This window comes from Acinonyx jubatus, chromosome A2, assembly GCF_027475565.1.
Source record: "Acinonyx jubatus isolate Ajub_Pintada_27869175 chromosome A2, VMU_Ajub_asm_v1.0, whole genome shotgun sequence".
NCBI classification, from domain to species: Eukaryota; Metazoa; Chordata; class Mammalia; order Carnivora; family Felidae; genus Acinonyx; species Acinonyx jubatus.
In genome coordinates this window covers 45,525,167-45,550,038 of record NC_069383.1, presented here as the reverse complement: position 1 = coordinate 45,550,038, position 24,872 = coordinate 45,525,167, and the positions used below count along the sequence as shown (strand labels likewise).

General features: G+C 40.6%; 1 protein-coding gene across 9 annotated transcripts in view; it reads right to left on the bottom strand.

Moving 5' to 3' along the window:
* PDE1C (phosphodiesterase 1C) overlaps window positions 1-24,872 on the bottom strand; it is a 504,797-nt gene that overhangs the window by 51,606 nt on the left and 428,319 nt on the right. For all 9 annotated transcript variants that reach the window (XR_008296744.1, XM_027075220.2, XM_027075221.2 and 6 more), the window contains 4 exons: window positions 21,510-21,591; window positions 18,032-18,152; window positions 16,220-16,395; window positions 6,368-6,598 (listed from right to left, as the gene is read on the bottom strand). Coding sequence is in view for 8 of the 9 variants with exons in the window: in XM_027075220.2 (XP_026931021.1) it covers window positions 6,368-6,598; window positions 16,220-16,395; window positions 18,032-18,152; window positions 21,510-21,591 (610 nt within the window). In the remaining variant the exon portion in view is untranslated. The remainder of the gene's footprint in view (window positions 1-6,367; window positions 6,599-16,219; window positions 16,396-18,031; window positions 18,153-21,509; window positions 21,592-24,872) is intronic.

Here is a 24,872-nt window from a genome sequence, read left to right as displayed (position 1 = left end):
TTGTCAAGGTAAGTAGAGGAAAAAGAAGTGCATAAGTTTAGTCACGAGGGGGTACATGTCTGAATGTAAATATCTTTTATAGCCACATATTAGGCCTCGAAAATTAGATTACAATACAGAAACTAAGACAAAGCTCCTGTTAAACAATGTTTGCTTAATCCAAGAATGTTTATTTTCCAAGAAAGGCAGTTCAGCTTTATTATTAGGCTGTGGAGTGAAGAAAAACTTAAGTCAAATGTAAGTTATACCAGGTAATAGCTATTTAACTTCTATATGCTTCAGTTTCCTCATCTGCAAAATGGGGATAATAATAACTACTTTATAGACATAATATAAGGACAAATGTATTTAAGGTATTGAATAAATCATCTAGCCCTTCACTCAATGACAATTGTTACTGTAAAACAGAGCTATAAATAGTATTCTAAGTAATGAGCTTGTTGAAATATGATTCGTAAATGTTAAAAAACACTACGCAAACAAATGTACAATAAACACGTGTCAAAAACTTACTTAATTCATTTATGAAGGAACCAGAGAGACAGCGAGGATGGTATTCAAGGGCATTTAAGGAAATGGGTATTTATAGGCATTTTATAAAACCGTTAAAATAAGACGGTTGTGTTGGAAATACAACTGGTTATGTCGTACAATAAAATCAAAACCTTCGGGGGGTTATCTCCTCTAACAGTCAAAAATCTGTAAGTTAGCATATAACTTCATAGCACCTAGGCTTGAGTCAAATAGTAAATGACAAAGTTAGACATAGTCATGTTCTCCCACAGCCAGGGTCATCAAACGATAGCTCATGGGCCAATCTGGAAAGAAAGGTTTTTTTGGAAACAGTCATTTATATATTGTCTGTAGCTGCTTTCATGCTATAGTGGTAGGAGCTGTATGGTTGCAAGAGAGACACGCAAAACCAGGAATAGTTACTGGCTGGGTCTACACAAAAAAAGTCTGCTGACCCCTGTCTAAGATAATTAATCCCTGGGCATGTGTGTTCAACAGTATGCCAGTGTGACATTGAAAGGACATGGCACCCTTTCCCCCAGCCTTATTCTCAAGTTTTGGAATTTTTTCTTACAGTCTTACTGATGGCATCTTTCTGTTGTAGCCTGCATAAAACCCAGAATAGATTACAACTAAAATACTGGTACTATTGAAGGGAAAAGACCCTAAGAATAATTACAACCAGGAAGAAGTGAGCAGGGTCCTATCTCTTTTTGCTTTCTTTGTGCCAGGCAGTGTGCTAAATGCTTTGCATGCATCATTTCATTAAATTCTTGTAACAACCCCATTATGAAGGTACTACTATTGAAAGTAGATAAATTCATCAAAGATTAATTCACTAAAGGATCAATCTGCAGAATAACAAACTCATCAAATGATTGAAGAGGTTTTCCAAGTCTGAGTTTTCTTCTAACTTCCCTGCAGCCACTCTGTCATATACTGGTTGGCCCAGCTTTGTTGAACACAGTGCACTGTGTATGCCCATAACCTTGCATATGTGTCTCCTTCTGGCAGCACAACTGCTCCTGTTGGCTACCGTGGATCTGGTTTAAGCCATTCGACTAATAGTTTTTGCATAAATGGCCAATTGATCTTTCTACAAAGTGATTTTGTTTAAACCGACTTGTGAAGAATTGACATGAAACTCATATTGTCATCTCCATTTTATGGCTCTGGAGCCTAAGGCACGGATAAAGTAATTTACTACAGTATACATAGATGGGTCTGATTCTAGAGGCTAAGCTCTCAACTACTGTATCTTGCAACTTCCCTATGAAGTGTAACTTTCTGATTTCGGGCTTCTGTTCACTGTTGCCATTTCTAAATGCCTTTGGTCTACAGATTTATAAAGAAATGATTACATAAGGAAAACTCAAGACCATTTTGGGTTGTGATACATTAACAATGTATTTTCAATAAAATTCGACAAATCCTAAATTAAGTTGGGAGTCAGTAAATTCTCCAAGTTTCCTCTTAATTCTGAATGGGATGAATTGGCTGAAGGGATTGAGGAAAAAGGTCAACTCTAGCCACAGTGTAAGCAGGAGGAGTTCAAGTGAAGGAAACGGTCACCACCCTTTACCACCATTAATGGCCAAAGAGAGGATTCCTTTGGAGGTTCCATGAAACAGTTCAAATACTGGCTTCTTCCTGTTTTAAGGATGCCAGAGATAGATTCAAGGATCTTAAGCCCTGTGGTCAAATGAATTCCCTGCAGAAAAATGATCTTCCTTTCCCAAATGAGCCTTCACACCCCTAATGCACAATGCTTTATGCCTTCAGGGTTTCCCTGGACTGGAGATTTAGGTACAGCTGCAGCAAAAGACCAGGATGTCTTCCAGAAGTCAGCAGCAGGGGTTCAATTTGCTGGATTCTAGCCAGCAGCTTGTGGCAGCCTGCCTTCTCCTCAGTCAGGGTTGGGGAGGCTGATAGAGAAAGTACCTTGATGGAGACCAGAGCTTAGGGGATCTCATAGTTGCTGAAAAGGACCACACCTCCAGAACCCCACTTAACCAAAATCCTTCAGTTCTATCCTGGAAGTATCTTGGGTGACCACAAAGAAGGGCGCTGGGAAAGTGACACATGTTTGTTTGATGATGTTCCTTGAACATAACCCATTAGGTAATTTCCCATGGGTTGTATATGGAGTAATGGCTGATGTGAGCTGTTATTCAATAAACAGGGGAAACAAAAGAGCCTTTCTGCGCAGTTATAAATCATTTTAATTAGGCTCCTGTAACACAGTCTCAAACCATCATTAGCCTTTCTTATTATTGCTCAAAATTGACTTATTTTCCCATCTCTTATTTAATACTTAATTTTAAAGGGAAATGGTAGACTGTTGATTACTTTGGGAAATAAACACAGTTGTGAAACCAACCCAGCCTAGCTGAAAACTTGGGCTCCTGTTTGTTCCTTTCAGGCTCTCCCTCTTACAGTCTTCAAAATAAATTACTGCCATCTTTGCCCTCTCTGGGTATTTGTTTGTACCCATTTCATAAAATTCATAACCATTTCTATGACTGGCATGTTTATGTTCATTGGTTTCTCTCCCTGACCAGACCCGGGATTGGTAAACTATGGCCCATGGGCCAAACATGGCCCCAGTACCTGGTCTTACATGCTCACAAACTAAGAATAGTTTTTACATTATTAAATGGTTGAAAAAAGGGAAGAATATTTAATGATGTTTGAAAATTGTATAGGATTGAAACTTGAATTTTCATAAATAAAGTTTTATTGGAATATGGCCATGCCGATTTGTTTATATGTTAGCTGTAGCTGCTTGCACTAAAACAGGAGTGTTAAGCAGGTGTAACAGGGACTGCATAGCTCCCAAGGCCTACACTATTCACTATCTGGTCTTTTACAGAAAAAGTGTGCCAATCCCGGGAATAAACAGATCATAAGCTTCTTGTGGACCTCCACTGAGCCTCAATATTTTTCTGATTTCCTGTTCTCCCCAGTAGTGCCAAAACTTGCAAATAGTAGGGACATGCTGATTATGAAATATAAAATTTGGACTCGGACCTGAATTTGACCTGAAATCTCTACTTAGTGGTTTCTTGACCTTAAGAAAGTGATTTAACCTCTCTGAGTTTCAGTTTCCTCATCTGTAAAATGGGAACGAGGTATGTACCTCCAGAGTTGTTAGCATTTTTAAATGTAGATAAAATCTCATGTACAATGTCTGGCAGATGTTAAGCATTCATTAAATGTTAGAGATATTACAATGACTATGTTTATTAAGGGAAAGCCATTTTTTTACCCACTTTCCTAAAAGACAAACAAATAGGGAAGAAATACATCTTGCCTCTCTCAGGAGCCCTTTGGGAAGGAGAGACTCATCTAGAAGGAGGAGTTTGAGAATGCAAAGCTCAGCCCAGCCACCCATTTCTCTGGTTCCCAACTCCCTTAGAGATGTGTTTTCCACAAAACATACACCTTTTCAGCCACTCCAGAAGCAGCCTGCTGGGGTGCTAGGATGCTGGGGTGGTGGCGGGAGGCAGGGGTGGTGGTCCTAGTCCCGCCTGCTCTGCCAGTGTCTGGTTGGCTAAGCTCAGCTCAGGGCAGATGTGTGACGTAGCCCATGTGCTCAGCAGACCAAGATCACATTTTCCAATTCAATTCTAGTTGCAGCAGAGCTAATATTTTGATCATGGACTTTTTGATTCTGGTATCTCTCTCTTAGTTGGTTCTGACCTCAGGAGTGGATGAGATGGGGTCTTTCGCACTGCCCTCTAAAACTCCAACAGGTATATCATAAATTCTTATAAAGTTGAACATATTTTCTGGACCATGATGCACCTGAATACAAAACAAACGAGCTATGAGCAGTCTCTAGAACCAGGCTGCTGAGGGTCTGGACAAGTGGATAAAGGCCTTCTCTACCTCCTATGGTGGTCATGAGGTTACCTGAGGGAATTTATGTAAAATTCTTGAAACATGATATGAGCTATCATCATTATCATATGTATTAAAATACTGTTTTCTGATTCTACATGTTATATATGTTCATTATAAAAATAACTGGAGAGTGTCTTGCTAAGCACCTTCTATATATTTCTCATTTACTCAGGCTATGTAGCATACATAATAGCTATAGTATGGCCCTATGAAGCAGGTAAGAGAATACATACATAAAGAGAGGACTTAACACAGCATCTGATGTAGGCACACCTGGGTGGCTTAGTCGGTTAAGTGTCTGACTTTGGCTCAGGTCATAATTCCGTGGTTTGTGGGTTCGAGCCCCGTGTTGGGTTCTGTGCTGACAGCTCAGAGCCTGGAGCCTGCTTCAGATTCTATGTCTCTTCTTTCTCTGCACCTCCCCTGCTCGTGCACATGCATACTCTCTGTCTCTCTCTTTCTCTCTCTCAAAAATAAATAAACATTAAAAAAAAAAACAGCATCTGGTGTATAGTCAATAAATCCTAGTTTGTTCTATTGCTGTAATTGTTTTTTGCTATCATTATCATTACTGGAAGCTCACAAGTGGTCCTTGCTGTGAGCAGATATTATTACACACATTTTACAGAGACAGGAGAAGGTTAAGTAACCTGGCCATGGCCACTTAGAAGTGAGAGGCACAGCTGTAACTTGAATCCAGGTCTGTCTGACTGCAAAACTACCTTGCCACAACCTGGCATTTGACAGCTCCAGAGACTCTGAACTTCCTGCTCTTCCCTGAAGAAGGTAACCAACTCCATGCCCTTGTGCCTTAGCTCATCTTGCTCCCTCTGTCTAAGAAGTCCCAGTCTCCCATCTGACCAGCAAACTTCAGCATTTAAAGCAAAGCTCAGGCATCACCACCTCCTGAAGTTTTCTGTGACATTTCTCCATTCCACAATCCCCAGATGCAACAAAGCTAATGTCTCTTTTTTGACATGATCCTTGGGCATTTTATCAGCCATGCTACTACTGTTACTAGCTCGGAATCACTTCTGAGGATGTTCATACCCCTATGAGATTGGGGACTTCCTATGGCTTTTCCATTTCTAAATTCTCAGTGCCAACCACAGTGCTTCGCACATAGTTATTAACCAATAAATATCTGTTGCCTTAAATATTAAGAAATCATCATCCAGATCATCCTGGTACTTTTCTGGTCTTAAAACCTAAAGTTCTGGGGCACCTGGGTGGCCCAGTCTGTTGAGCATCTGACTTCAGCTCAGGTCATGATCTCGTGGTTCATGAGTTTGAGCCCCACGTCAGGCTCTGTGCTGACAGCTCAGAGCCTGGAGCCTGCTTTGGATTCTGTGTCTCCCTCTCTCTGCCCCTCCCTGATTCATGCTCACTCTCTCTCTCTCTCTCTCAAAAATAAACATTAAAAAAAATTTTAAACCTAAAGCTCTGCATGCAGGAAGCCCCTCAGTCCCGGGCAAGGTGGTCACCCTAATGTATATACTTATTCACCTACAGATGGCCAGACACATACTATAGGAACAGACCCTAGATAGACCAGGGCCCCAGCCCTGCCTACTAAAGGGATAGTACATATGGAAGACTGATTTTCCAGTCCACCCATCTGGGCAATAAGCCCTCAGGAACGTGCTGGGATTGTTAACAGGTATTTCCCCAGTGGATAGGCAGGCACTGGCCAGAGTCTCCAGAACAGCTGGGAAAGGCCTGGAAGGTATAAATCTCCCCAGAAAGAATGGCTCAAGCAAGGCTCTGGCTGCTTTTGATGGGATCCTAATGGGGTCCACAGCCCAGTGAGGTGTGATCAGCAGCAGCTGGAAGACCACAGAAGCCCTGTCCTGAGAGCCGCCCTCACGGGTGTGGTTGTTGGCCAGTTTCCATTCATCACGTCATCAGCACCCCGAAAAGAGCCTTTCACCGGTGAAACTGTACTCACCATTCTGTTGTTTTTCTCCTGAGGACTTCTCAGCTTTGGAATTTTTCCCACGAGGGTTGTCGCTTTTGTTTGTGCGAGTTCCATTGACTTGATTCTTAGCTTCTCCAGATGTCTTTTTCTCAGCTTTGCCAGCCGCGCCTTCTTCAGCCTGGCTTTTGGCTTCCATTTCCTTTTGCTTCTCCTCCGCGGCCAGGCGAGCTTTTTCCTCTGCTTCCTTCTTGGCCTTCTCCTCTGTACCCAGGGCAAGTTAGGAAAGGCACAGAAAAGATAAAAAGAGGTCACACTATTAGGGAAATTGCCTCTTTGAACAAAACCAAGCCTTTGCACTTAGTGTTTGGGGTATATTTTTGGTTAATTCACATCAGATTAGTGTGTATATTCAGGAAACCAATAAAATTGGTTCATGGTGATGTCATTTGTGAAATCAGTGGATTATAAGGGAGGGCAGGGAGAAAATAATAATAATAAGGATAATGATAATTAATAAATCAAGATTATAATTGGCATTTTCAATATTATCGTCAGTGACTTCTCTTGAGTGTGTCCTCTATGCCAGGTATTATGCTAAGTGCTTTTCAAGGAATACTTCCTTACATTCTCAAAATACCTTTAAGCAGTAGCTATTATTACTAAAACCATATTTTATGGAAGTGAAGTCAAGGCTCAGGTACATTACAAAACTCTCCTGTGCCACTGTAAAAATTGGAGTTTCATGTAGATCTGTTTAGGATCTGGAGTTTAAACATAAATAACTGATTACAAAACAGAAAGACAGGAAAAATAATTGCCACTAGAACAGTACAGTTTCAGGTCACTGTGAATTTAAAAGTAGGATGAGGATGGGGCGCCTCGGTGGCTCAGTCGGTTGAGCGTCCGACTTAGGCTCAGGTTATGATCTCACAGCTCGTGAGTTCAAGCCCCACACCAGGCTCTGTGCTGACAGCTCAGAGCCTGGAGCCTGCTTTGGATTCTGTGTCTCTCCCTCTCTCTCTACCCCTAACCTACTCGCATTCTGTCTCTGTCTCTCTCAAAAATAAATAAACATTTAAAAAAAATTTTTTAAGTAGGAAGAGGATAATTAGGCCTTACAAAACACAGGTCTTCAAACTGTCCACAAGATTAGAGGTGGCCTTTCGTTTGGCCAGGTATCCTGGTCTGTATCTTCCCCTTTAGTGACAGGATGTCAGCTGTATTTCCAATTCTGCTTACTATGAAAGGATCTGGTTCTGTGTTTCATCAAAAACATGGCATAATTACATATGGTCAAGTATTCATGAAAAGATAGATTGGCTCATTCAACTGATAGTTTATTGAATAGCTACAGTGTCAAGCACCATTTTAGGTGCTGGGAATGTAGCAGCACGTAAGAATTATGAAATAGAAAAGATCATAATTAAGTAAACAAGTCACTAAGATAATTTCAGGTGGTGAAAGGGTTTTACAAAAGTGGTTAAGCAAAATAATATGATGGAACACAATAAACATAAAGGAGGGAGGTGGCATTACATCAGGAGGTAAAGAAAGTGCTATTTGACCAGATTCTTTGTCATGAATTGCTGGCTGTGCAATAATTAGGGGAAATGGCATATAAGATAGAGGAATTTAAAAATGTCAAGGCCATGAGGTAGGAATGAGTGTAGAATGTTCAAGGGATATTGAGTTAGTCAGTATGGCTAACACAAGTTTAGAAGAGGTTAGTGACAGATGATGTGGTCAAATGGCCAAGGACATGCAGAATTGAGATCATGCGGGGGCCTTGGAGGCAATAAAGTGGCACTTGGTTGCAGAAAGTGACACACACCTAACAGAGACCAATCATCCCTTAGGGTAGAGGCTCAGCCCGTTTAGCATTCAACTGACTAAAAAGGCTTTCCAGATTGTGCCATCCATTATAGAAAACATTATTTCATTTTTTAAATCTAGATATGTTAAAAATATCCTACACCTCATTATTATCAGGGGTCCTCTTGATTTCCCTTGGTTAGTGTTGGTCCTGAAAAAGCTAGCTTTCACAGACGACAAGTTTGTTTTTAATCTAATGGTCACCAGAGTGACCACCAGAGTGGTTGTTTCCCCTGTTTTACCTGGTTAAGAGCACAAAGCCCAAATCTGATCCAGGTTCACATGTCATTGAACTGTATTGTATTTTGTGGATGTCGATGATCTCTGGCTTCATTAGGCTTCTCCCACCCCTAGATTTGCCTGGCTTCAATGTCCTCCTTAATATATTATGAAGTTTTTATTACTCTTTTCATTGATTCATCTATCCACCTATCCAACTCAATGCCTTGGTGTCACCCCAGACAAATTAAATCGTATTCTGGAGGGAGAGGGGCAAGAATAGGATATTTTAAATGCTCTCCAGATGATTCTAACATGCAATCAGGATTGATGAGCACTCATTTAAATTTTAAATGTTTGCCATTCACTATTTCCTGACATTCTACTTCCCAAGAGGATGCATTTATACTTTACAATGAAAAGGCGAGGAAAGATTTCTTTACAAAATAACTTAATTATGCACATATAGAGTATGATATCTCTTCTGACTTCTACAGAAAAGTACAACTAAAGAGTAAGAAGATGCCCCTGCAGAAAATAGTGAAATGGCATTCTCAGTGGACTACAGGATCACAGGAGGCCCCCTGGAATGTTCGCCCAGACTTCCTCTCACCCTCGCAAAGTGCCCGAGAGACAGAAGTCAAATGTCATCGCCATCACTGAATTCCCAGCGCCTGGCACATAGAATACGCTCATGGAGTATTCGTTAACTAAGTGAAAATGCACACAATGTGTATGATTTGCCCAATCTGCCAATAAACCTGACTTGTACATATTCCATCTGTAATCTAGACCTGTGTAAAATACAGAAAGCATACAAACTCTAAAGTCCTATCTTGAAAGAGTTAGCCATTTGACAAATGTTGGTTTCCTTAACCACTAAATACAGGTGAGTAAAAAAGATGACTGTACTTACTATATAGAGAGGAAAAGTGAGGGGGAGGGGAATTCACTCACATTCAGGTAGCAGGTTAAATAATTTATGGTCCCCTCACAGAATCCCCACTGAATCTGTGGCAAACTTTCAACATTCAAAATATCCACAAGTCAAAAGCAACTGATAAAAACTGAAGGTGTTAAATTCTGATTTGCTACAGAAGAGCATAAAATATGTGAGCAAGAAAAATTTAGTTGACAACTGAGTCAGAACAATTTTCTATGGAAATCTAGCAAGGAAAAATAAAAACTGGGAGAAGGTACATTTCAGAAACAAATCCATTTTTGCTCAACTACAGCTGACAGCGGTCAATTAATGTTTGAATTAGTGAATGGCAGCTCTTATGACATTACAATCAGATCCCAGGCAGCCTGCCCTACTATATGACTCCTGTCCCTGTGGCAACTGTGTTCCAGCACGTGGCTTTGCCATGTTTTTCCACTTCACTACTCTACTCCCATCTCTTCATGATTCTGTGAAATAACTGAAATGAGTGTGATCAGCTATCAGCACCTAGTGATACTACTCAAAATAAGTAGACAAAAACAAGCAAACATATAACTAAGAAAAAAAATCAGCAGAAGGTATGTTTGTGCCACTGTAAACAGATTCTCATATATTTTCAGACATACAAGATACATAAACCTTTCCTACACAGAGAAAAAGTAGACTAGCGCACAATTAATTTGTGCTATAAGGTTCCAACGATAATATATATAGATTTAACTTGTCAGGTCTTAGATTTAGCATCCATGGCACTCGTAGGCTTCTAGACTAGTAGGAAGCAAATGCCATAGTTCAATTGCATTTCCTTATGCTTCCCATTTCAGGATATCTGTGGTGATTTGACTCATTATGAAAATGGCCCAAACCAGCAGCTAATGAGTAAAGGTAGAGCAAAGCAGAGCAGGGCCCTCATGAGCCACAAATCTTGCTCCTCCTTAGAGCTGGTCCTATCCCACGCTGCATGCTATGCATTCTGGAAGAACTACATTGATTTCATTTCATCTCCCTTTCTGAATAATGGTTTGTAGTCTCTTGGTTAAAAATGGTATTGCACTAGTTATCCCTTGGTAAAATTTTCTGAATTGCCTTCTTAAACTACCCACAGAGAGAGAGAGAAAAGGAAACTGAAAAACAACCAAAATACTATATGAATTTTGAATAGTTAACTCTTAGTTGTACACAAAAACAACAGAAAAATATCTCCAGCTATCTAAGGACCCAGAAGATGTTCACACAGGATCTTTCTAAAAACTGAAGCCAAATGCTCTGGTTTCTCTTCAGATTGCATAAATCTTTCACCTTTTAAAAACTGAAGCCAAAAAGTGCTTCAACTGATAGAAAAATTTAACTAATATTAGAAACTTAAGAATAAGGAAATATATTAATGATGTGCAATAAAACTAGTAAATCTTAGTGTTCAATGGAAATAATTGTTTAATACATATAAAACTTGATGCAAATATTACAAATAATATTAAAGGTTAAGTTAATTATAAAATAATAATCTACTTATAATCACCTAGATTAAAAATCTCATAGTATTTCAACAAAAACAGTGATTATGTAGGAAATAAATAAAAATTCCGTAAATCAGCATTTGCAAAGGAGTGTCATTATATACAAATTCTTAATTTAATTTTTTAAAATGTTTTATTAATTTCTGAGAGAGAGAGAGAGACAAGAGTGCAAGCAGGGGAGGGGCAGAGAAAGAGGGAGACCCAGAATCTAAAGCAGGCTCCAGGCTCTGAGCTGTCAGCACAGATTCCGATGAGGAGCTCGAACCCACGAACCGTGAGATCATGACCTGAGCCGAAGTTGGATGCTTTAACAGAGTGAGCCACCCAAGCTCAGCCATACCATTTCATATTTACATTGATACACATAGGTCAATAAAAATGTAAAGGAAATCTCTAGTAAAATAAAAATAGGATATATTTTAAAAGACCATTTATAAAGTTAGCTGAGGGGTAGGGAGATGGATTAAATAGATAAAGGGGATTAAAAGATACAAACTTCCAGTTACAAATAAATAAGTCATGGAGATAAAAGCTAGAGCACAGGAAATATAGTCCTACTGAAAATATTGTAGTAATGTTATATGTTGAGAGATCGTGACTATACTTAGGGAAAAAAAGAACATAAAATTAAAAGGCATAGGACAAACTAGTGCAGGGCAGAAGTTGCAAGATATTTTGTCAAGTGATGAATTACCATCCTTAACATATAAAGAGTTAATATGAATCAACAGTAAAAATATAAACATTTTAATGGAAAAATGAAGGGGGATATAGGGAAATATTTCCCACTTCTATTGGGAGATAATATTAGTTGAAAAAAATTGCCAGAGAGAAATTTGATAATATATATCAAGAGCCTTACAGTTTTTCATCTACTTTGACAGAGGAAATTTCACACCTAGAAATTTATCCTAGATAAATAATCATACGTAGGCTCAAAGACTTTTGAACTTGTATGTTTTTAACACTGTGATATGCAATAATGAAGAATTGGAAACCAAAATGTGCAGAAATGGAGGAATGATTAAACTACGGTATCACATACAATGCAGACATTTAAATCATATTTTCCAACAATACTAGTATGAAGATAAAGTGCTCAAAATAGAAATAGTAAAATGAGGGGCACCTGGGTAGCTCAGCGAGGTAAGCATCCGGCTCTTGGTTTTGGCTTAGGCCATGATCTCGCAGTTGCATGAATTTGAGCCCCACGTCAGGCTCTGCACTGGTAGCACAGAGTCTGCTTGGGATTTTCTCTCTCCCTCTCTTTCTCCCCCTCCCCCCTCACACTATCTCTGTCTCTCCCAAAATAAATAAATAAACTTAAAAAATGTTTAAAAATGAAATAGTTAAATGAAATACAGGAGAATATTATACTATGATCGCAATGTATGGGGAAAATTTTTACTTATATATATGCATGATAAATAAAATTAAAAAGAATTACATCGGGGGCACCTGGATGGTTCAGTTGGTTGAGGGTCTGACTTCAGCCCAGGTCATGATTTCACGGTTCATGAGATCAAGCCCCACGTAGAGGGCTCTGTGCTGACAGCTCAGAACCTGGAGCCTACTTCTGATTCTGTGTCTTGCTCTCTCTGCCCTGCTTGCACTCACTCGCTCTCCCTCTCTCTCTCTCTCTCAAAAATAAGAATAAGCATTAAAAAATAAAAATAAACCAGCAATAGCACGGCTAGGAATTTACCCAAGGGATACAGGAATGCTGATGCATAGGGGCACTTGTACCCCAATGTTTATAGTAGCACTTTCAACAATAGCCAAATTATGGAAAGAACCTAAATGTCCATCAACTGATGAATGGATAAAGAAGTTGTGGTTTATACATACAATGGAATACTACTTGGCAATGAGAAAGAATGAAATCTGGCCTTTTGTAGCAACGTGGATGGAACTGGAGAGTGTTATGCTAAGTGAAATAAGTCCTACAGAGAAAGACAGATACCATATGTTTTCACTCTTATGTGGATCCTGAGAAACTTAAAAGAAGACCATGGGAGAGGGGAAGGAAAAAAAAGTTAGAGAGGGAGAGAGCCAAACAATAAGAGACTCTTAAAACTGAGAATAAACTGAGGGTTGATGGGGGGGGGGGGGGAGGGAAGAGGGGGGGTGATGGGCACTGAGGAGGGCACCTGTTGGGATGAACACTGGGTGTTGTATGGAAACCAATTTGACAATAAATTTCATATTAAAAAAAAGAAAAGAGAAGAAAAAGAAAAGAAAAAAGAATACATCAGAATTTCACTAATAGCTATGTCTGGCTGGAGAGGTTTGGAGTGATTTTTATTTTCTTCTTTATATATCTTACTTATATGTCAGCACTGTAACCTAAACACAAATTATTCTTACACCAGAAAAAATGTTTAAAAAGTATTAAATACTAAACAAAAATTGATCAATATTGAGCCTGGGTGGCTCAGTCGGTTAAGCATTGACTTCAGCTGAGGTCAGGATCTCATGGTTTGTGAGTTCAAGCCCTGCGTCAGGCTCTGTGCTGACAGCTCAGAGCCTGGAGTCTACTTCAGATTCTGTGTCTCCCTCTCTCTCTGCCCTCCCCCACTTGCCCTCTGTCTTTCTCTCTCTCTCTCTCTCTCTCAAAAACAAACATTAAAAAATTTTTTTAATTGATCAATATCGATCAGACTTGCAAATTGTTATAGCTACACATCTTTGTTTGGGAACAATAATTTTCAGCCCTGAGAGCTGTTAAGAAATATTGGTTTAATCTTTTCGAACAACTATGGGTTCTGGTCTAGCTCGCTTTGTAAATCAGGTTGGTCAGTAAAACCAAGACTTTAGATCCCGTTCTAATCCATTTAATAACAACATAGGTTCAAATGCTCCATACAGGTCAGGCTTTCTTGAAATCAAGTTTTCTGATAGAAAAGAATAGGCAAAACAGCCTGGGATAATCTGGTACAAACTAATCACCAGAGGGAAAAGAGATGCAAACTGAATTTCTTAACACCAGTGAACTAGTCAACAGCATTACCGGGAGGCTGAAAATGTAATAAAGTATTAGATGTAGGTTAGTATTTTTACCACCATCTTCATAACTCTGCATTCAAACCTCTAACTTTCTTTTCCAATTTTTTAAAGTAACAGCTATGAGTTATCAGGCACTAACCACACACAGGCTCTGTTCTCAGTGCTTTTCATATATTATTTCTGTTCTTTGCATCAGCTCTGTGATGTGTATTATCATCCCCAGAAGGTAATTTTCTCAAGAAATCTACATGAATCTGCCAAAGAGCACAGTGCAAATAGGGATTCAATTCTCCATTTCCCCACTAACTGAAATTTGCTTTGATATTCAAACTATTCTCCCACAAAACATACATAATCCAGGCTTTGTGCCTGTGTCCACTCCCTCCTTGTTCCCCATTTTTAAATATAGCACCTCCTTCAGGACTCAACCTCAAGCATCCTTGAAGTCCTGGCTACAGGATGCCTTCCCAAATACCCAAATAAGCAGGTTTAGGGAAACGTCCCTTTATGCTTCCAAAATAGCTTAGCCATATCTCCATCAGCGTACCTAATATTTTGTAATTATCCGCTTTTATTTATCTGTCATTCTTAAAGGGCCAGTTTTCTCCTGGAAAAGAAACTAACGCTCCCCCAGGTCATTAGTTTCAGAAGGTAACTTAAGGAAGCCAGATAACTGCAAACAAATTATTCTGAAGTACCTCTTTAGACTGTGTGCTGTCAGGAATTGGATTTTCAAACGTAATGAGTGTAATTGATTACAAGAGAGTGCTTCTTTTGAGATGAGGTAGTAGCTGCCACTGCTGTTTGCAATGCCTGCCAACAGGGAGAATTTAAATGTTTAAAGCATCTGAATACACTGTGAGAGGCTACACTTAAAGTACGGAAGAGGAGTTGGCTCCGTAGCTCAGGGTGCAACATCTGTCCTGAAATGATAAGGGCCCAATTATGCCTTAACAGCACCATAAACATAAATATAAATATAAGCCCTCTGACCCACATGAAATGAGCAGCCACTTGGACAGGATTCTGTGGACAAGCCACAGTGGCTGGCATCTGATTAACTCCAGCAGTGAGGTCTCTTCTCTCCCACACCGGAAGCACCCCCTGAAGTATGAGGGGCCAACAGGGCCGGAACATGTTGCGCCCAGCCACTCCCGCACTTCTTCCAACGTGTTGTGCAGGCACTGGTGGGTGAAAGTGTCAGTGTTGTGTTTGAGGATAGAACTCTCTTTCCTTGTTATGAGGATCTGGGGACAGGGGCCAGTGAGTGCTGGTGACAAGTGCAAATCCTTGAGTGAACTACCATTCTTTCTTTGAAAGAAACTCTGTGGTAATGCCTCCTGCCCTCAAGAGACTGTGAGCTTTGAGGATGAGGATGTCTGTTATTCACCTCTGCACTCTTGGCACAGAACACAGAGCCTGGCACAGAGTAGGGATTCATTCAGTAGATGTAACAAGCACTGACTATTATTGAAGGCTCACCTCCACAAATCCTACTGGGATCAGCCCCCTCACCGAGCTCCTCGCTGAGCTCCCAAGAGCCAGCTATGTTTTCGTGCCTCCCTGGAATCAGGCACCACAGCATCATGCCCTTATCTCAGGTATGTGTTCCTCCCTAGACTACAAGATGAGCATGTAGTATGTATGGACCATGTAGTATGTGTTCAATAAACACAAATACATGTATGAGCTAATGGGTTTCAGCTTTCAAGAAGCGCACAGATTTCAGTCTTTTTTATTTACAGTACCAAGAGTCATGATGTTTCTGATATGAATTTTGACATTGGCCTCAATGAATTTTACCTACAAGTTACCTTCATCTCAGAAGATCAGTCTGAGTTATGACTGAAAGGAAGTTGAGAACATGAAAGGAAGATAAAAATGTATGCAAGGATATTAAAGCTCTCTCTGTCCTAACGCAATGGCAGGGGTGGCTATTGGCCAGGCTTTACTTAGAGGAAGGAAGAAATTAAGGCCTCACAAGTGTGTCACATGACATGAAATGAGAATGAAAGTAGTCTAGCAAAAACCAAGAAATAACAACACCCATCCTCTGTAGAATCTTTATACCAAAAAGAGGAATTTAGTCATACAGCACAAAGGTCATGCTGAAATGGGGACTCGGTGGGCTGCCTCATTCTGTCATGTACTGAGCATTACGTACAATGAACAGCAAAAGACGGAAGAGCCTAACATTCCGCCATTTGGATAAACAGCCTGAGATTGTGCTTCATTTGCAATACCTAGAAATCAGGGTTGGCAATGCCTTGTTTTTTTAAGTGGATTTGGACAGATCTCCAGGAAGGTTCCCCAGTAGCATGTTACCTTTGGGCACCTTGGCCCTCCATCTCTCCCGATTGATGTGCACCACCTCAGTCCACGTGGCTTTAAAACTCTTATAGTCAACAGGGATGACAGAACTGTTGACGGGCGCACTTCCTTCTGAGCCAGTGCTCTTGACACCCGATCGCTTCGCATCTGCCGAACTGATGCTGTTCAAACTGGAGATCAAAAAGTCATACCCAAGAGGACGGTTAGTGTTTGAAAAACATATCCCAGTGAGCAAGCCCAAGAAAGGAGTGAGCAACGCTCCTCAAGTTATTGGGGTGCAATTCCTCTTTCCATATGTGAGAGATGGGAAATTCTGTATTCTCAGCAGGAGAAAAAGATCAAGATTTCAGCCTCATGAGTATCCATATCCCCTGTATTTCTTCTCTGTTGATTGGTATCTTCTTATTCAATATGACTAGAATTCCCTCATATGAATCTTCTGGCTTCAACTCTCCGAAGTTAACTAATTTGAAACCAGGCTCCTACTTAGTTCCACAGTGCACCCACCTGCTTCTACACTGACCACTTTTCCAAGTTACCCAGTCACTTGTTCCTCTTTCTCTCCAGGTCCACCTCCCCCTGTACTTGAGTGCCTCTGACCCCAGGATCCCCAAGGCCAGAGTAAGATGATTTCCTTGTATCCTCTGGGGAAGCTGAAAAGGCACAGACACCTTAGAGATTGTGGGAAATGAGACATGCAAAAGACATTTTTTAAAATGAATATTACTTCAAGCTTGAAACATGGGCATTTTTGCAAACATAGAAAGTGTAGCCTCCTGGGAAACTTTAAGGTATTATACACTTCCAGGTGGCTTTCGCAGTGACTGACACAAATGCGCACCCGCTGACAACCTTGGCTGACTAGACCAGCAGGATACGTTTCAGCCCAGTCCCGTGGGGCAGGGGACCAGGGAGAAGGCTTCCGTCCTCCTTGTTAGCAGCCGTCACTGGGTTCATTCACCTTGAGTGTTTGGGATCCCACTGTCCTAATATTCCTCTTACCTTCTCTCCTTCTTGCTCTTTTCTTATTTTTCCCATTAATTCCATTTCCCCCCTTTCTCATTTATGACAAAGGCCCAGGTTTTACATGGACAAGCGGGGGAGGGGCAGGAATACTAGCCATGGTGCAAGCATTTCCTCTGTGCTTGATCCTGTTATAAGGGCTTTATGTAGACTGAATAACTCACTTCGTCTTTCCTCCAACCTAGGAGTATTACAACCTACATGGGAAATCAAGAAAACTCGCCTGAGATGACACAGGTACAACGTAATGGGATTGGGATGTTTAACCTGGAATCTGACTCCAGAACCTGCCACTAATCTATGTTCAATATAATGAAACCGTGTCAGAGGGTGACTTAAAACTTGCAGGTTTTTTTCCTTCCTCCACTTCATTCCCTTCCTGAACCTAGAAATGAAAGTGAGTTTCATTTCTTGGGATGACTCCGATCAGCAGGACTGTCTTTTTGGATTATGGGAAGCAAGGACTGTCTGGGCTCAGGCAATCAAAGTGCCAGGGTGGATGTTGTCATGAGCAAAAGCACCGAAAGAGAGAATGTGGTAGGAAACCTGTACTGGGAATGCTCCGGTCACGGTGTGGACCTTGGTCATTCCCTTCCCGGCCAGCCTGGAGAGTACAGACAGTACAGCTTCAACTCCTCTGAGAAAAAGAAAGAGGCAGACATCTCTCTTACAAGAGAGGGAGGGCAAACATCATTATGAAAAACCCCCATCTCTCCCAAAGGAGTGACTCTGTCCTTGTGGAGAGGCCGACCTGACTCTCACCCTTCAAGCTTCTGCACTGACCTTGAACGCCTCTGTCCTGTCCCGCCAGTTTGGGAGGTTTCATCAATTAAAGGACTCACGATCTTTTCGGTCATGTCTGTGAGCACAGTAAAGGTGGGTTCCACGATGAAATCAATAAAACCTGAAGAGAGACAGCAACGCTTCAGAGGAACTACACATAAACTGGTCCCTTCCATATTTCCCTATGGAAACTGATGAACCTTCTCTTTTTTTTAAACTTCATCTGCAGAGGAGCTCCAGATCAGATCAGGAGAGAGAAGGTTGGTCTTATTCATTTAACATATTCCTGGAGTTGAATATCATGAGTGAGTTCCATCTCTCCTATGTAACTTCCCATGACTTTTTAGTAGATGGTGCAATAAAGTGCTTAAGAAACTCATATCCAACCTCCACTGTGTCATAGATCTGTGGTTGGTGCTGCATAAAAGATGAAGATGTAGAACACAACCTGCCTACCCTCAAGGAGTTTACAGGAGAGATGACCTGAGCACAAAAATGACCCTGAGGGGATATGGAAAGGGCCCAAGGGGAAGCCCAAATAAGGCCTCTGGGAAGGTAAGGAAGGAAGGATATTTGCCCTCTCACGAGAGGTCTGTGAATAGCTTTAGGGGAGTTGTGTGTTTGAGCTGAGACCTAAGGCTCTTCACTTTAGGTGGAAGGAGTGGAATAAGCAAAGTGACAAGGATAGGAAAAAGGTAGGATGTGTCTGAGGAATGACTGAAGCTTAAAGACTCTTTTGGAGTTGGAAAGGGGAATCTTGGGAAGGCAGGTAGTCACCTGTTTAGGGCAGGAGGCTCCTGAGGGTGGAGCTAAGGAGCTGAGACTTAGATGGGTACTCTACGCTCCTTGACGTGTTTGGGCACCATCACAGTTAAGATTTTTTTAAATGTTCTTTGGGAAAGTTAATTTGGCAAGAGGGATGGGAAGGGAGAGAGCAGGAGGGGCTGAGGCTGAGAAAATCATTTTAGAAGCTGTCGAGATAGCCCAAAGGAAGATAAGGGAGGGGAGACCCAGTGTCATTCATCATAAGGCAGATGTGTGATGGAGGCACAGGTCCACGTGCTGCAGTAGTGGTGCTGTCTCCAAGGAGATCTCGCACAGCAGAGCAGAGAATACAGGGATGATGGCGGGGGGACAAAACGTGGCTGGGGAAAAAAATGATGGGCTCAGACTTAGATGTGCTATTAGGTGCAGGGGACACATCCAGATGGCAGAGGGCAAACAGAATTGGGAGAAACAGGGCTGGAAACTGGGAGAGGGGTCAGATCTGGAACTGTACCTTAGAGATATGGCCATGTTGGAGAGACAGTTGATGTTAGGCTGGAGTCACTGTGTCAATGGCTCAAAAATACCCGAGTGTTCTGTGACACGTTAGGAGAAACTATATGACCTGAAACTATTGGTCGTCGTTCCTTAACGCAGCCATGTGAAAGTTAGAAGGAAATGAAATACCAATCCAAGGAAATACAGTGCTTGGTACAAATGCTTATTTGGTTTTCATAATGACTGAAGTGCAGGTGATCTTGGCATTTAATGTCCAGCAATAAAGGATGCTGAAAACCGTATAATGTAATTGACCAAACAAGGATTGCCCCAAATGCCCATAGTATCCTGATAAGGAAACACTGATGGCCAAATTGGTGTTATAGTTAATTGAGGTATACTTTTACAATTTTAGCTTAAGCTGAAACTTAAGTGTTTCATGATACTATTTCACCTTTTTGCTTTCTTACAAGTTAAACTCAGTATGTCCAAACCAGAACTAACTCATCAACTTTCCCTCCAACCCTCATAAATGGGACCATGATCCAACCACTTAATCTGGATCGCTGCCTTTACCTTAGGTTTGCATCCAGCTGAATCCTTAATATGTTATATGCCACCTTTCTCCTGGAGAGTCTATGTGCTTCCTCAATTCTCACACTCATCATCTCTTCCCTGTAAGCCTGCAGAAGGCACCCAGCTGATTTCCTCACCTCTAGTCTTACTCAAAACCCTCCAAGCTACTGATAGAGAAATCTTGCTATAACAGTGGTTGACAAGCTTTTTCTGTAAAGGGCCAAATAGTAAATATTTTAGGTTCTATGGGCCAAATATAGGACAGCTACGTAACTCTCTCACACTGTAGTGCAAAGGTAGCCACAGACAACACTCAAATATCGCACTTAGCTGTCTTATAATGGAATTATTTACAGGACCAAGTGGTAGGCTATGTATGGCCCACAGGCTACAGTTTGCTGACTCTCATTCTAAAGCATCCATTTATACATTTTTAAATCTTACTTAAAACTCTTTGGATATGCCCTGATTTTCTCTCCACACACGGCCCTTACTTCATCATACACTCTGCCCACTACTCCAACCATATGGAATTATTTGTAATTCCCTGACCGTACTAGGCTGTTTTAAATTTCCCTGCTTTGTATATGCTAATCCCTTGTTTGGAATGCCCTTCCATGTGCCTGTTACACGCCTCTCACCTACAGCACCATTTGCCTACACTGTCTACTTCTTTCTTAATCCCCAACTCAAACATTACCCTTCAACAAATCTTTCTGGGTTTAACGGTCCACAGACACTATTCTGTGCCTGAATGTACCACATAGAAAACTCAATCTGAGCACTGTAACACTCAAACAGACACTGTTTTCCTAAAGCCTTGCCTACTACCCAATACTGGCTCAATGTCTTTGGGAGCAGATAGCATTTATAATTTGTATTTGTTTTTTATACCATCTAGTACAGTGCCCAGCAGTGCCCCATGCCTAATAGAAACTCAATACAATAGTATGAAAACAATTATGAAAAATAGTATTCAAAACACAAGTAGAAAAAAATCAGTAAATCCTTGTTGAATTTATTTTTTGAATAATTTCAGACTCTTCCAAGGTGGAGATCACTGATGATATTTGATTAATGTGTGATACTGGTACCCTCATATCTAAGGATTTTTGTAATTCACATATATTATGGTTATTAGCAGTACAAAATTATCTTTATTTTAAAAAAAGTGCTGAAAAGTTTTTAAAAAGAAGGAAACATTTAAAATGAGCCATTCCTGGAATGAAGGTCATCCAGGAAATAGGACTGTCCTGGAAACAGGGCCAAAGGAAGAAGCATCACTGGGGAGAAAAGACAGGGAGACTTCCAGTGTTGCATGCAGAATGGAGAGGTTGAAATACAATGGGCTTCCTGTCACTGATTTTTACCATGTTGGAAAGTTGAGGCCCTCTCTGCTCTTAGTGGGGAATGATAGACACAGCAGAGCACCACTGTCTAATCTTCCTACGAACCAGCAACATTCCAGGGACAAGGATGGGGAGAGGGGTTCTAACAACCCAATCAGCCAAAGCCATAAGCATGGCACAGCAGAATGGAGCCAGGTTCCTGGCCAAAGTATCACTGGGAGCACCTGCGCTTACTTCCAGGCAACCCCAGTCTGTTTTTTCTTTCCATCCAAAAGGCTGTCAACACGTACCCACTTGCGACTGAGCAACCATCGTTGACTTTCTGTCGCACAGAGGAGAAAAAGGCAGCCCCAGCTCTGCTTCTCTGTCACCCTGGAAAAATAGGAGGTCACAGTAAATTAAGATCAGTAGGTGGAGTTGCCCAGATTTTATTTAGCAACTTCAACTGCCACAAAGGCCACTGGTCTTTATTATAATTATTACAATTACATTATGTAATAAGTCCTTCTGGGGCCTGATCCTGTGCATAAAAGACACTAAGAGGCTGAAACCCTCTGGGGTCCAATCATTCCATCCAACTGCAAAGGCACATGCTGTTGTACAGAAAGCCTCATCGGGCAGCAATTGGTGCCCGAGGAAAGAAAAGCCAACGAGTTCTGTGGCCTAGAGCTAAAACTGCAGCCAGAATTCCTGTGTGTTCTCAAGTTTTCGTCGATCTGTGTGGCCTTTCTTGAGCCAGTGAACCTCCTCCTCCCACCCCTGCCAAGACACAAATTCAAACCAGACTGATCGGATTTATTCTGCTAGTGTTGCTACCTAAAGCCACACTCCTGAGGTAAGTGCTCTAGGGTCTTAAGCACAGGGGTCCATAATGAACAGTGGACCAAAAAATGAAACAGAGTAAATACTTGCTTGTGTTTACCAAGTTAGACAATAATAATTTTCTGACCAATATATTCTCAATCTCACTAAAAAACCATCACTATAATAAGCGAGTACTATGGAAAGTCTAAATAATGAGGGAGATGATTTTTTAAAACCTGAACCAGGGGCGCCTGGGTGGCTCAGTTGGTTAAGCGTCCAATTTTGGCTCAGGTCATGATCTCACAGCTCGTGGGTTCTGGCCCTGCATCGGGCTCTGTGCTGATAGTTCAGAGCCTGGAGCCTGCTTCGAATTCCCTGTCTCTATCTCTCTCTGCCCCTCCCCTGCTCTCTCTCTCTCTCTCTCTCTCTCTCTCAAAAGCAAATAAACAATAATAAAAAAAATTAAAACCTGTGTGACTTTAGTCACACACCTGGAGGAAAGGAAAAATATGACAGCTTTCTTATAGTAGTGAAGGTGTGCTGATTCATTTTACAAGGCTAGAATTTGCTCAGGTTAATGGCTACTGATTTGGGCTTGAATCTGGCCTTTCTCCCTCTAGCTGTATGATCACAGGAAGTTGACTTTCCTTCTCTACATTTCAGTCTTATGTTCTATAAAGTATGGATAATAATACTTATCTCATCAGGTTATGATGAGGATTAAATAATGAGAAAATATATGTAAATAAATAAAAAACTATTATCATTTTGTAATAGATATCTCTAATATTTAAGTCAAGATTTGAGGAACATTTAGTGAATTTATTATCTCAAATACACTCTGATTATAATAAATACTACCAATAAATTAATAGTAAGTGAAAAGTAACAACGTCATTCAAAAACTAGGCCAAGTTCAAAAACTAAATACGTTTTCTTTCTAAGGCATGTTATCGAAGAGAAAGGATGCTGGTTCACACACACAAAAGGAAAGGAAGGAAAAGGAATGGGCGTCTGAGGAAGCTGAATGGTGGGGTCACAATAGGTGCTGGGGACATCCAAGGGTCTCAGGAACAGTCCTGAAGTGGCTCAGTTCCTTCTGCACTCTTTCCTGGATAGACACCCCATGGGACACAGTGGTTCTTCTGTTTCTGAGTATTCCTTGGCATGATAAAAATAATTTACCCCTGAGCTATTTCTTCTTGGGCAGTATAAAAAGAAGGAAGAGGATTTATGACATAAACTGTTGTGGTATAGATGGTTCTGTGGGATATCTCAGCTTAAACAAGTAAAACCCACTCTTATTCCCTATGAAGCAGGGACACAAGTTGGTTTTCTGGTACATTTTAATGGGGGTGGTTTAGAAGAAGAGGTGGGAAACACTAACCACTTGACTATTAAGACGTAAGCATTAGTTTGGATTTTATTACTGAAAAAGTACAAGCTATAAAACAACTTCTTATCCCATGGACTTGTCTGTACCCACATCTATACATCACATACATCTTTTGGATTTAATTGAGCTGAGCAGGCTCACCTATTAAAACACTATTTTAAAATAGTGGTCACTGAATTCCCTTTGGATGACAGGTACATTTATGAATTGGAAAAAAAGTAATTTGCAGAAAGTAATGTGGAAAGGTGTACTTCTGGTGAATTCAATTTGATTGAAACAATATTATATGGTTCTATAACTACTGGCCCATGTGGAATTATTCAAACACTTTCCTTTTTACTGAAGACATCAATATTTTTTAAGAAGGGCAAAAGCCTCAGTACAAAGGATAGTTTTGTAACTAACGGAAAAGAAAAACAGACCATTGCATAAAGGAAGATTGCATACGAAGCTGCACAAACAAGAGTTTTTCTCGATGGAAACACAGTAAGGGGCATAGAGGTCAGGAGTGTAAAAAGCAGGCCACACAAATACCCCTGATCAAAGAGTTAATGAAGGTTTAAAAGAAAAGTGATAGACATGGAAGAGAAACAAAAGAGAGACAACATATGAAAAACTGCTTTCCCTAAAAAAGAGAAATAAATAAATGGAAAAGGAAAGCATTCAAAGATTTAATCAATGTAACCTGAATCTATAGAGGAAAAGAACAGACCAGGTCCCGAGAAAAGCTATTACAGAACAATCATTATTGAAATATATCCCAGTTCTGTCAGTGGGCTTCAAAGGTAAAGAAATGATCCTTTAGGGCACATAAGCAAAAAGATACATCACCTAGACATGAAAATAATTACAGCAGGGCCTCCAACCCCTCCATAGCAATATTCACAGGTAGAACATATTTGAGTGAAATCTGAAAAAGTCTTCAGGGAAAGAAAGCTTGATTCCACCCCTGGCCCACCACCCACCAAAAAAAAAAAAAAAAAAAAAAAAAAAAAAGCAAGCAAACTATGGCCCAAATATAATAGCAGTAGAAAAACTGGCAAGTGTACAAAAATGTGTTGCATTCGTTCTTCTAAAAGAAACCACTTGAAGAACAACTTTGGCCAACCGATGGAACATCAACCAGAGCTAAAGTACCAGCAGTGAGTAGAACCAAGAAAAAAACAAACTAGAAAATTATGCTTTTGCCAGATATGTTTTCCACCTTTCCAAGTCGTATTGTTTAAGGTTTATCTTTTGTAAACAGCATGTCGTACATGCCAGAGAATGCTCATTTAAAAACTCAGGACAATTTAGAAATATGATAGCCAACAAATAGCAATAAGGAGTTAATTATGTTATGAAAAAAATGGGGAATGGTATTGGAAGGTAATGAATAAACACTGGCTTTCTTATCTGTTGTAGATGGGGGTAAGAATATATCATTTAAACTTGATACATAAAAAAAATAACT